General features: G+C 47.8%; 1 protein-coding gene across 3 annotated transcripts in view; it reads right to left on the bottom strand.

The window, feature by feature from the left end:
• The window catches only part of NFRKB (nuclear factor related to kappaB binding protein), a 203937-nt gene that overhangs the window by 178267 nt on the left and 12736 nt on the right, over positions 1–12934 (bottom strand). For all 3 annotated transcript variants that reach the window (XM_033918440.1, XM_033918442.1, XM_033918443.1), the window contains one exon: positions 10460–10634. In XM_033918440.1, the coding sequence (XP_033774331.1) occupies positions 10460–10634 (175 nt within the window). The remainder of the gene's footprint in view (positions 1–10459; positions 10635–12934) is intronic.

Genomic DNA, 12934 nt, shown 5'->3' with positions numbered 1-12934 from the left:
ATGTAGATGTCCCACCCGAAATCTGAGAAACTTGCGGGAGGCCGGATGTATCGGGATGTGAGTGTAGGCCTCCTTGAGATCCAGAGAGCATAACCAATCGTTCTGCTCGAGTAGGGGGTAGAGAGAGGCCAGGGTCAACATGCGGAACCGCTCCCTGACCAAAAACTTGTTGAGGACTCGAAGGTCCAAAATGGGACGCAGATCGCCCGTCTTCTTCGGAACCAAGAAATACCGGGAGTAGAACCCCTGGTTTTGCTGATCCACTGGCACCGGCTCGACGGCTCGAAGCCGAAGCAGAGCCTGCGCCTCCTGTAGAAGAAGGGCGGTCTGCATCGAGTTGGAAGGATACTCTCTTGGCGGGTGGTCCGGGGGGACCCGTTGGAAATGAAGAGAGTATCCCTCTCTTACGATGGTAAGGACCCAAAGGTCCGAGGTGATCGACTCCCATCGATGATAAAAATGGTGGAGTCGACCCCCGATGGGAAAAACAAGGGAAGACAGAACGTCGGTTATGCTCCCTGGAAGAGAGTCAAAAGGGCTGAGTGGCCTTGGGTGCAGCCGGCATCTGAGGCTTCTGCTGAGACTTCTGTGGAGGCTGCCTCTTCGCAGGCTGTCTCGCTAGGGGAGCCTGTCTTGGTTGATAACGCCTCTGGTAGATTTGAGGCGGCCTAGATGGACGAGACTGTTGAGGCTTAGGCTTAGGACGCAGAATGGATTGAAAAGACTTCTCGTTGTCCGACAGCTTTTTAGTGACAGTCTCGATAGACTCATCGAACAGATCCGCTCCCGCACAAGGCACATTAGCCAATCTGTCTTGGAGGTTCGGATCCATATCAATAGTGCGAAGCCAGGCCAGGCGACGCATGGCGACCGAACAGGCCGCAGCACGTGCCGAGAGCTCGAAGGCATCGTAGGAGGATTGCATCAGCTGCAGCCGCAACTGGGACAGGGTTGCCACCACCTCCTCAAACTGGAAACGAGCTTCAGCATCGATGAAAGGGACGAACTTGCGGAGGACCGGCAAGAAGAAGTCCAAATAGGAAGAGAAGAAAAAATTGTAATTGAGCACTCGAGTCGCCATCATCGAATTTTGGTAAACTCGTCTACCAAACTTGTCCATCGTTCTCCCCTCCCTGCCCAGAGGCACAGAAGCGTAGACCTGGGAAGGGTGAGAACGCTTGAGAGAAGACTCGACCAGGAGAGACTGATGAGAAAGTTGAGCTCCCTCAAACCCCTTGTGGTGAACGATGCGGTATCGAGCATCCAGCTTACTGGGAACCGCAGGGATAGAATACGGTGTCTCAAAACAGCGCATGAAAGTCTGGTCCAGCAATTTATGCAAAGGAAGCCGGAGAGTCTCCGCCGGAGGGTGAGGCAAATGCATCGTATCCAAATACTCCTTAGAATATTTAGATCCAGTATCCAAAGTCACATCTAAGTCATCCGCCATCTGTCGGAGAAAAGATGAGAAAGACAATTGGTCCGCCAAGGCCGGCCGCCGAGACGGACTAGACGAAGTGGAAGCCTCCGGGTCTAGGGAGAGCTGAGACCGGCATGGAGAATAAGAGGTAGATGGTTCCTCATACTCTGGCCCCTCCGGTTGGGAAACATCGGGCGATAAGTATCCCAAACGTTGCATCTTTTTCTGCGGAGACACTTCCGAATGCCGTGAGGAGTGTCGAGATGAGTGACGAGAACGATGCCCCTCCCGGTGCCGGGATGGGGAGCGAGAACTTCTGTGCATCGCACGATCCCTCGAAGCCTCTAAGGAATGAATGGGGCTCGAAGCGGTGGATCGCAGAGGTGGCAAGGACGCGGACTCCCGTAGCGCCACCCAAGTCTGGTATGGAGTGCGGAAGAACTCTTCCTGCGATGCAGTATGCCCAGGACTCCGAATATCAGGGACCGTCCCAGCGCCCTGTTGCCGTGGAGGAGTAATGGGCTCTAAAGGTGGCATATCCGGAAGGGAAGCCCTCCTGGAGGCATCCGCCGCCCTCCGTCGATCCCCCTCGTCGAGCAGCGAGATCGAACGGCGAGGAGGAGCGGGAGGGGGCGGACCGCCCTCAGGGACCGGTGCTCGGACTTCACCCTGAATGTTGGCGATAAGCCGAGGTCCCATAGTTTGCATAAGCTCTACAAACTGAGCTTCCAGGATGGATCGAAGCGAAGCCGATATGGAGGGATCCGCACCGAAAGGGGGTCCTCCTGCACGGTCTTCGCGCTCCTTCGTGGCCAAGTGCTTCTGCTTAGTAGCTTTGGGCACCTTGATGACCACGGGAGGGACAGTGGAAGGCGGTACCTGAACCGAGGAGACGGAGGCAGGCGCCGCAGCTGAAGTCGAAGCCATAGCCGGTGTAAACGATGCTGGCTTCACGATGCTGGATGCGGGAGTCGTCGATGCAGGTTTCGAGCGGACCGGCGAAACCTCAGCAGCTGTCGAAGCAGACAGATCCTTGGCGGTCTCCATCTTGAACATCGACTCCCAAAGTAAGCAACGCCGCTTGAACGAGCGCGCAGTAAGTGTGGAACAAGGCCTGCACGATTTCGGAACGTGGTCCGGACCAAGACACTGGAGGCAGCGTCGATGCGGGTCCGTCAACGAAATCGCACGCTGGCACTTGCTGCACTTTTTAAAACCGGTGATTGGCCGTGACATAGGCCGGAAAATCGACGCTGCAATGTCGAAAGAGGTAGGCCGCAGCCACGAGGCCGGGCCGGCCGAACCGCCGGAAGAAATAATTTTGAACTTTTTTTTTTTTTTAAAGAAAGCAAAGTAAAGTTTAATTCAAAGAAATAAACCAAAACGCGGGTAAATAAGGCAAAGAAAAACTGAAATTCAGTCAGCGCAGATTGAAGATAACTTCTCAGCTCCGCGGAAAGAAAAGAACTGAGGAGACACGCCCGGTACATCGGGCGGGAAGGCACTGGCGCATGCGCGGTGCGGGCATCTCGAAACTTCTGAGTTTCTTCAAGCAAGACATGCTTGCAAGATGTCCGTATCGGGGCTCTGTCGGATGACATCACCCACTAGTGAGAATACCTGCCTGCTTGTCCTGGGATAATAAAGATCAACATGCGTAGTCCTGTTTGGCCGCCACATTCACCTGTACAACTTCGTGAAAATCTGGAGAGAGGACCAAGTGGCTGCTCTACAAAAAACCCAGTGTGGATAACAAATGCAGTGAAAAAGGCAATAAGCGATAAGAAGGCATCATTCAAACAATGGAAAAAGGACCAGACAGAAGACAACCAAAAGGAGCATAAAAGACACCAAAAGGAGTGTCACCGAGTGGTTAAGAAAGCAAAAAGAGAATATGAAGAAAGACTGGCAGGGGAAGCAACAAACTTCAAATCATTCTTCAGGTATGTCAAGGGGAAGCAACCAACTAGGGAGGAAGTAGGACCCTTGGATGATGGAGACAGAAAGGTAGTGGTAAAAGAGGAAAAGGAGATAGCAGACAGGTTAAATGAGTTCTTCACGCCAGTTTTCACAATGGAGGACACAACCAACATTCCGGAACCCGAGGAGATAGGAAAAGGAGATCAGGATGAAAATCTGGTCCAACTAGAGGTGAGCAAGATGGATGTCCTCAGGCAGATAGACAGGCTAAAGTGCGACAAATCGCCAGGTCCGGACGGCATTCACCCAAGGGGACTTAAGGAACTAAGGAACGAAATAGCTGAGCCACTTCGACAAATATGCAACCTATCCCTAAAAACTGGAGAGATCCCAGATGATTGGAAAATAGTAAATGTCACGCCCATCTTCAAGAAAGGCTCAAGGGGAGACCCAGGAAACTACAGGCCGGTGAGCTTGACCTCGGTCCCGGGAAAGATGATGGAAGCGCTGATTAAAGACAGCATTTGGGAACACATCGAAAAAAATGGGCAGCTAAAGTCGAGCCAACATGGCTTCTGAAAGGGCAGGTCATGCCTCACAAATTTATTATACTTCTTTGAGGGGGTGAACAGCCAGGTGGATAGAGGGGAATCCATAGACATCATTTACCTTGACTTCCAAAAAGCCTTCGACAAGGTACCATACGAAAGACTGCTAAGGAAGCTATGGAACCACGGGGTGCAAGGGGAGGTCTACAGATGGATCAAAAACTGGCTGGCGGACAGGAAACAGAGGGTTGGAGTAAAGGGCCATTACTCAGATTGGCAAAGGGTCACGAGGGGAGTTCCACAAGGGTCGGTGCTGGGACCGCTCCTGGTCAATATATTTATTAACGACCTGGAGGCCGGCACAAAATATGAGGTTATTAAATTTGCAGATGACACTAAACTATACAGCAGGGTCATAACCATGGAGGACTGCGAAGACCTCCAAAAAGATCTGACAACGCTGGAAGAGTGGGCCAAAAAGTGGCAAATGAGCTTCAACATAGGGAAATGCAAGGTCATGCATATTGGGAAAAAGAACCCGATGTTCACTTACAAGATGGGGGGATCACCGCTAGGGGTGAGCAACCTTGAAAAAAAACCTGGGAGTGATGGTGGACACAACATTAAAGGCGTCGGCGCAGTGCGCCGACGCCTCAAGGAAAGCGAACAAAATGTTGGGTATCATTAAGAAAGGTATCACAACCAGGACGAAGGAAGTCATCCTGCCACTGTATCGTGCAATGGTGCGCCCGCACCTGGAGTACTGTGTCCAGTACTGGTCGCCGTACCTCAAGAAAGACATGGCGGTACTTGAGAGAGTCCAGAGAAGAGCAACTAAGCTAATAAAGGGTTTGGGGGACCTCTCATATACTGACAGACTGAAAAAGCTGGGGCTTTTTTCCCTGGAAAAGCGACGACTCAGGGGAGACATGATAGAAACCTTCAAGATCATGAAGGGCATAGAAAAAGTGGACAGGGACAGATTTTTCAAACTAAGGGGAACCACAAGTACAAGGGGGCACTCGGAGAAATTGAAAGGGGAAAGGTTTAGAACAAACGCCAGGAAGTTCTTTTTCACCCAGAGGGTGGTGGATACATGGAACACGCTGCCGGAGGATGTGATAGGCAGAAGTATGCTACAGGGCTTCAAAGAAGGTCTGGACAGGTACCTAGAGGACAAAGGGATTGAGGGGTACAGATAGGAGTAGAGGTAAGGTTATAGGGACAGGATTAGAGGTAAATTATAAAATTAGTCAGAGACCACTGTTCAGGCAGTGGGCCTGATGGGCCGCCGCGGGAGCGGACCGCTGGGCAGGATAGACCTCTGGTCTGCCCCAGCGGAGGCAACTTCTTATGTTCTTATGTTCTGGGGCCACGCTGAAGATTCCACCCATGAGGAAACCACGCTTCTAGTGGAGTGAGCCCGGATGAATATAGGCGGACACTTTCTACCTCCGATATAGGCTGAAGAAATGGCCATACAGATTCACCTTGAAATAGTTGCTTTCAAGACTGGGCAGCCTTTACGGGCAGCCCCCGCCAATACAAACATATGATCCGACAGTCAGAATTTGTTTGTAGCCTCCAGATACCGCAGTAAGATTCTGCGCATGTCCAACAATTTCAACACCTGATCACTCTTTCTCAATCCCGAGGGAGTGAAGGCAGGCAAGTTTACTTCTCTGTTGATGTGGAAACTGGAAACCACTTTCGGTAAGAAAGAAGAGCTTGCATGTAAGACTACTCTTGAATCCAAAATTCTGAGGAAGGGATCTCTGCATGAAAAAGTCTGTAGTTCCGACACTCATCAGGCTGATGTAAAAGCTACCAAAAACACCATTTGATGGTAAGGTCCATCAGAGAAGCTTGCTCAAGACGATAATAGGGCACTCTAGGAACAGATAAAGACTCCATATCGGGAAAGGCTGTCACACCAGAGGACGGAGGCACAAAGCACCCTTCAAAATCTGGCCACATCTGGATGTGCAGCTACTCTTATTAACTCTAGATCTAAAACATGAGAGCCTCACAATCGGAATTTTTTAGGGAGCCAACTACTAGGCCTTCTTTCCAACCTTCCTGTAGGATAGTGAGCACCACAGAGATCAGCATGGAACTTGAGTCTTCACTCCCAGGCACTTCCAGGCTTTCGCATATACAGTACAGCTATAGTTGCTTTCTTCCTACTTCTAAGAAGGGTAACGGCCACTCTATCTGAATAGCCTTTATGCACTAGCGCTGCACGCTCAAGAGCCATGCCATAAAACCAAAGTGTTCTGGGCAGTGCGTGAGCAGCCGGGGATGGCTTGGACGTCTGAGACCTTGTTCCTTTTGAAGACAGACCAGATCTGCATACCACGGTCGCCTCAGCCAATCTGGTGCTACTAGAATCACCAGATCTTGGTGCGTCATGATCCTGCACAGAAATCTGCCTATCACAGGCCATGCAAGGAAGGTATAAAGAAGACTCTTTTTAAAAAAAAATTATTATTTTACCCTACTCTGCACCACCAGAGGACTCTTGGTTCCACCCCCCCCCCATCCCCTGCCAACAACTGACATAAGCCATAACCGTAGCATTGTCCGAGAAAACCCGAACCGATTTACCCTTCAGCTACGACTAGAAAGCTAGTAACATTACATTACATTAGTGATTTCTATTCCGCCATTACCTTGCAGTTCAAGGCGGATTACATCCAAACTAAAACAAAAATTACATTCAAAATTTGAAGGAATAGAATAAGCGATGACTAGAATTTTTAAGGTAATATATGTTGGGTAAAGAGTTACCAAAGGGAAGTGGAGGTCTTTAGGAGATAAGAATAGGGTGAAATTATGGGTTTTAGATAACGTTTGGTAGATAGAAGAGTATTAGAGAGATCTAAGGGTAAATAGAGTGTTGGATATTGGGTTGGGATTGGTTGTGCTGGATAGGTTTTATGTTTTAACGTTGATCGACCAGGATGCTTCCTCCAGTGACCAGCTACCCTGAGCCAAGTGACCGAGACATGGAGCTCCCCAACCAAGGAGACTGGCTTCTGTGAAAAGCAATGTCCACTGGGGTTGATCCAGATTCACTCCCTGAACCAGATTGGAAGACCGTAGCCACCAGCACAGGCTGCAACAAACTAACCTCTGAAGAAGGACGGGAGAGTCCAGATTGTGCATCTGAGATGACAATTGCTGAAGAAGCACATACTGAAGTGGGCACATGTGAGCCCAAGCCCACCTGACCACATCCAGAGAAGCCGCCATTGACCCCAAGACCTATAGAAAATCCTGTGCCCAAGGATACCGACAAGCAATCAGGAAGCTAATCTGTGACTGCAACTTGAACACTCGGGCCTCTGGAACTCTCCCCAAGCAGGTGTTGAAGAGAACTCTGAGATACTTCAGTTATCAAGACGGCGTCAACCGGCTTTTGGACAAGTTGAACACCCATTCCAGTGACTCCAGGAACTCCACAATCCAAGTCATAACCCGGGAACTCTCCTGAAAGGATTTTGCTCGAATCAACCAGTCATCTAGATAGGGATGAATGCTCTCCTTACGCAAGTACACCACCACCACCACCACCATAATCTTGGTGAAAGTATGCAGAGCCATGGCCAGACAGACCAAAAGGAAACACACAAAACTGATAGTGCTTTCCCAAATCGCAAAGCAAAGAAAATGCTGATGGGAGGCCCGAATTGGAACATGCAGGTAAGCCTCTGTCAGATTGAGAGAAGTCAGAAATTTCACCGACTGAAAGGCAAGAATTACGGATCTCAAGGTATCCATGCAAAAAGATGGAACCTGGAGTGTCCCGTTGACACGTTTCAGTTCCAAAATGGGCCTAAAAGACACCTCTTTCTTGGGCACCACAAAGTAAATGGAGTACCTGCCGGTGCATAACTCCTGAGGAGGCACTTTGACCATCGCCTTGAGGTCCAGCAACCATTGCAGCATCTGACGAAAAGCCCGCTTCTTCCAAGCCGCCTGACAAGAGGAAGAGAGGAAATAATCTGGCAAGGGCTGGGAAAACACCAGAGCCTAGCCGTCCTGAGTTACCTCCAGAACCCACTGATCCATTGTGATCTCGGCCCACCCCCAGTAAAACTCTTGCAAACAGGCTCCTACCAGCAGCGGGGGAAGGATCTGCAAGGAATCATTGGTCCAGGCGGGCAGAGGAGAGGCTTCCAGAGGAGTCACAACCCCCCCAGCAGGCACCTCAAAAGGACAGTATGCACTAAAAGAAACAGCCCCTGGGAGTAAAAGAAACCACCACCCCCTCCCCCAGCATTACCGACGAAAGTCACACACACGCCCATGGGCGACACCACCCTGTGAAGCCTGGCGAAGATGGTCCTCAGGAAGCCGGGGCACCCTAGTCACTCAAGGCCTGAAACAACATATTCAACTCCCTAAACAGGAAGGAGCCCCAAAAAGGACATTTACTGAGCTTACCCTTAGATGCCGCATCCGCTGACCAATCCCAAAGGGTATGGTGAGAAGCCATGGACTTGACCGAAGCCCGCAACAGATCATGGCATCCGAGAGATAAGAAGCGCCAAGCTCAATCTTAGCCACATCCTGATCCACCAAGGACCAGTCATCAGACTCCCAATCAAGGTCCCACTCAGACCACCAGAAACAAGCCCAGGCTACCAGAATGCCACAAATTACCACCTGGACCACCAAGGCAGCTACATCAACTCTGCTTAAGAAGAGACTCCAACTTACGATCCTGAAAGTCTCTCAAGGCCGAACCAACTTCAACCAGCATACGAGACCACTGCATCAATCACAGGAGACTTAAAGGTATAGGATAAAGCCAGGCCATGGACCGTACCAAGGGAAAAGGTGCATCCGGCGTTTTCCACTACTTGTGCACTACATCCTGTATATTCTGATGCATAGGAAAAGAATGGGAGGCTAACCAGATCCCCCAAAACAGGGGGTCCACCACACATGGGGGTCCTTCGCTTCCTCCTCAAAGTGCAAAACTGACAAAACCTGAAGAATAAGCTCCTGCAGCTCTTCTCGGACAAAAATGTGCACTACTGACATCCTCGCCAGCCAGCATCTCAGAAAAATAAATGTCCGCATCACCCATCCCACCGAGAAGATCTTGGGGATCCAACAAATGGTCCAAGTCCTCATCAGGCAAAAACACATCCGCAAATAAAAAAATCTTTGTCCGAGACCCACGGCCACTTGGACAAAGACAGGGGTACTGGGCAGGAGCCAACAGAGGTAGATGTCAAAGGCAAAAGACCCCCCCCCTGAAAAACCAGAGACCCCTGGGGAAAAAACAGGACCCCCGGTTGCCTGTAAGTAAGCTTTGTACATGTTTTAAACAAAATCAGGAGAAATCCCCCTAACGACAAAGAAAGACTCACTGCCAAGTCAGGAGACACATGGCAAACCTGTTCCTGTCTCTCTAAAACAGGAAGAAGGTCACCTAAGGCCCCAGGCAAAATGGCGGAACTTCCCGCCAAACCGGCGAAAAACCAGCCAAAAAACACTCCTCCGAGGCCTGCAACGGCAAAGAGGCCAGAACAGACCCATCCACTAAAGCAGGCAAGCCGACAGCAGCGGTAAGGGAATCCCCAGCATTATTGGCAGTAAGGGAAACCTTATTTCCCTGACCGTCAGAGGCTAGGGAAATCCCTGTGTGGGCAGTAGGAGAAGCAGGTGAGCTAGGGCAGGATTGATCTTCCTGCGCTCCTGTCCCGTGCAAAACCTCTCTCTGAAAGGCTGCCGCAAGTTCTCGCAGCAACTTCATGAGTTTCCGCAGTCTTGCAGTTGCCACAAAAACTCATGACAACCATTCAGAAAGCGGCTCTGCACAGGGCAAGAGCACAGGAAGATCACTCCTGTCCTAGTTCACCGCTGGACCACAAGGGAATTGAAAGGTGGGGGAGGAGGGAGGGAGGTAAAAGTTGTTACAGTCAGTCGTGATAGGAGCCACCAGGCCACCAGGACCACCAGGGAATTCAAAGGTACGCAGAGGAGTTGAGTGGGAGGTAAAGAAAATTGGAAATAGAAGGTGAGTGCAGCAAACTGATGCAAAATCATATATCAGGCATACATAGCAGGCTTGTGAAACATAGCAGGAGACACAATGTTATATCTTTGCTTGGGGGAACCAATAAACCAACAACTGCACTTGTTCCTCTCTCCCTCCCTTCCAAGTTTCCTAGCTGCTGGTCAAGCCCTGGTTCCAGTGGTCCACCCCCACTGCCTACACTGGGAAGACTTTTCAGGTCCTCCAGTGATACCAAATGCTAAGTAGATCCTGCTCTTCCTCCAATGATAATAAATGCAGAGAAAGATTCTGCCTATTGTTTTATGACAGCATATGCTAATTATGGTCTTATCACTATGCAGATGTTTCACATCAGTACTACTCCCATTTATACTATGGTACAGTGTAAGACGTGTGGTGTGATTTGTAGGAGAAACCCTTCTGAAAAATAATCCTCTACAAGTTTAAAGTGCCTCATATCTGAGCAATGAGAAACTCCATCTATATAAAGCATTCTAAATAATCACAATAAATACTACTACTACTTGTTTACATAACCTTCTTCATCAGAAGAGAGAGTGCTGTCTCCACATTCTTCCTTCACCTCCTGCAGAATCTTCAGGTACCGTCTCTGTGTGCGTCTCTCTCTTTCTTCTGGAAGGTCAACATATGATGGGTGTTTCCTTACCAAACTCAATTCAGGGCCTTTCTTTCTTGCCAGGTCCAGGAGCTCCTACAATGAATTGCAAAGAAAGTTCATTCTCATTTGCCAATTTCATTCACAAAAGCCGATTTGAGAACTGCATGCCATTTTTAGTTGTAACACAATCATATCCAAAAGAGAAAAATCAAATTTTTTCTGGACGTGTCTGTTCAGAAAGTCCACTACACATAGGGTTGACAGGTGTCTCTCTATCCAAGAAAGGCTAGTAGCCTCTCCATGTCACTAGTGGACTCATGGTGGCTTCTTGCCTATTCACATATGCTACTATTGTTAAATTCCAAACAAGTAATCAATTTTTTAGTGTTTATATCAGAGATGTCATATGATCCGTGATTAAAATATGAGACTTGTGTCTGATTTTGACAATCATTGCACTGTAACTTTTTAATATCAGAAAACCTTTTTATCTATACCATATTATCCCATTTGCTTGAAATATATTTAAAGTGCACTTATCTTTAAAATTTGACGCAGTAAGGGTTCCTTCATGGGCCATGTTTTGCCGTAGCTTTATCAGGTAACCAATAAAAAATATAACTCAAACTGAGCAGTCTATTTAAACTCCCAAAAAAATAAATATTTTTGTATTATTAAAAAGTTACAGTGCAATGATTAAAATAAGAGATGTGTCTGATTTTAACAATCACAGTTGTCATATGGTCTCTAATTGATTATTAAAAATGTAATTGATTCTACAATATATTTGGAAGTCTTTTTCCATATGATATTTTCCTTTCTTCGTATTTCATAAATTAATATTGTTCCCCTAGTATTTTTATACTAGTGCCTTGGAGTGCGTTGTCCTGGCCCAATGGACACATGCATCTCAGGGCAAATGATAGCCCTGGTCTCTGAACAATTTATAAATATAGCAGCATATTCTTAGATTTTTATAATATTTTCCAGCTCTTTAGGATTCTAAAAAACATCAGTGTTTCAATGTCAGTGTTGCAGAGTACCTTTGGATTGGATTGGGACTTGTATACCGCCTTTCTGTAGTTTTACAACCACACTCAAAGTGGTTTACGTACAGGTACTTCAAGCATTTTCCCTTTTTGTCCCAGTGGGCTCACAGTCTATCTAATGTACCTGGGGCAGGGGAGGATAAAGGGCAAATCTATAAGAAGCACCCAAAACTTAGGCGCCGATATAGGCACTGTGCAGCGCAATTCACGTAAAATTGGGTGCTGTTTAGTGAATCACGCTGAGCAGCACCTATTTTGGAGGCCCCCTTTAAATAGGCCAGCTCTAGGCACAACTAAAAGTTAGTCGCCCGTGCCTACGCTTAAGAGCAGTGATTCTGTAAGAAGGCGCCTAACACGTGGCCGCACCCACGCCTAACATGCATAGCGCCTATTTTTTTGACGGCCGCCTAAAATTTTAGAGGTGCCTTGCTACAGAATTGCACTTTTCTTGATAGGCGCCTATGTTTCAATCAGTGCTGATTAAAAATTATAAAATGAGATGGAATTATTTATTTGGATTTAGCTCATAAGAATAGCCTTACTGGATCAGACCAATCTAGCCCAGTATCCCTCTTCACGGAGAACAATCCAAGTCACAAGCACCTGACAAAAACCCAAATAGTAGAAGTATTCCATGCTCATACCTTTTTCAGTAGCAGAACAAGGTAAGTTACATTCAAGTGCACTAGGTATTTCCCTGAGGGCTTACAATCTAAGCTTGAACTTGAGGCAATGCATGATAAAGGACTTGCCCGAAATCTAGCAGGATTTCAACTCATCCTAGTGGCTCAAGTGTCTGAACCTCTTTGGTGGTGGCTAACAAACTTTCATGATGACACTTGGGCCAGATCAGCTAGCCATCAAGTTTCAAGTTTTATTCATACCTCATATATTACACCAATGGAAGACTTCCTAGGTGGTTTACAATATTCAAAATTAAATTCCCCCCCCCTTTTACAAAACCAAAAAAGAGGTTTTTAGCACCGGCCAGCACGCTGAATGCATTGTGCTGCTCCTATGGTCATAGAGTTACTATGAGCATCAAAGGAAAGCAGAGCATTCAGCACGCCAGCAAGTGCTAAAAACCTCTTGCGCAGTTTTGTAAAAGGGGGGTAAGTGAATTAGAAATAAGATACAATATCAGCTAGGACAGCATAGAAGGGGTAAGGCAAAGGGGATTTGTGATTGCAGATCATTCAAACAGAACTACACCAAGTAGCCTCAGCAGAAAGTACAGTCTTGACCTAATCAGGAAAAACCTTCATAAATAGAAAAATCTCTTCAATCCTGATTTAAACTTCTCAAGACAGAGCTTCAAACAGAGATGTAAATGAATAGTGTTCA

Source organism: Geotrypetes seraphini, chromosome 13, assembly GCF_902459505.1.
Source record: "Geotrypetes seraphini chromosome 13, aGeoSer1.1, whole genome shotgun sequence".
NCBI lineage: Eukaryota > Metazoa > Chordata > Amphibia > Gymnophiona > Dermophiidae > Geotrypetes > Geotrypetes seraphini.
This window is presented reverse-complemented; position numbering and strand designations above follow the sequence as displayed.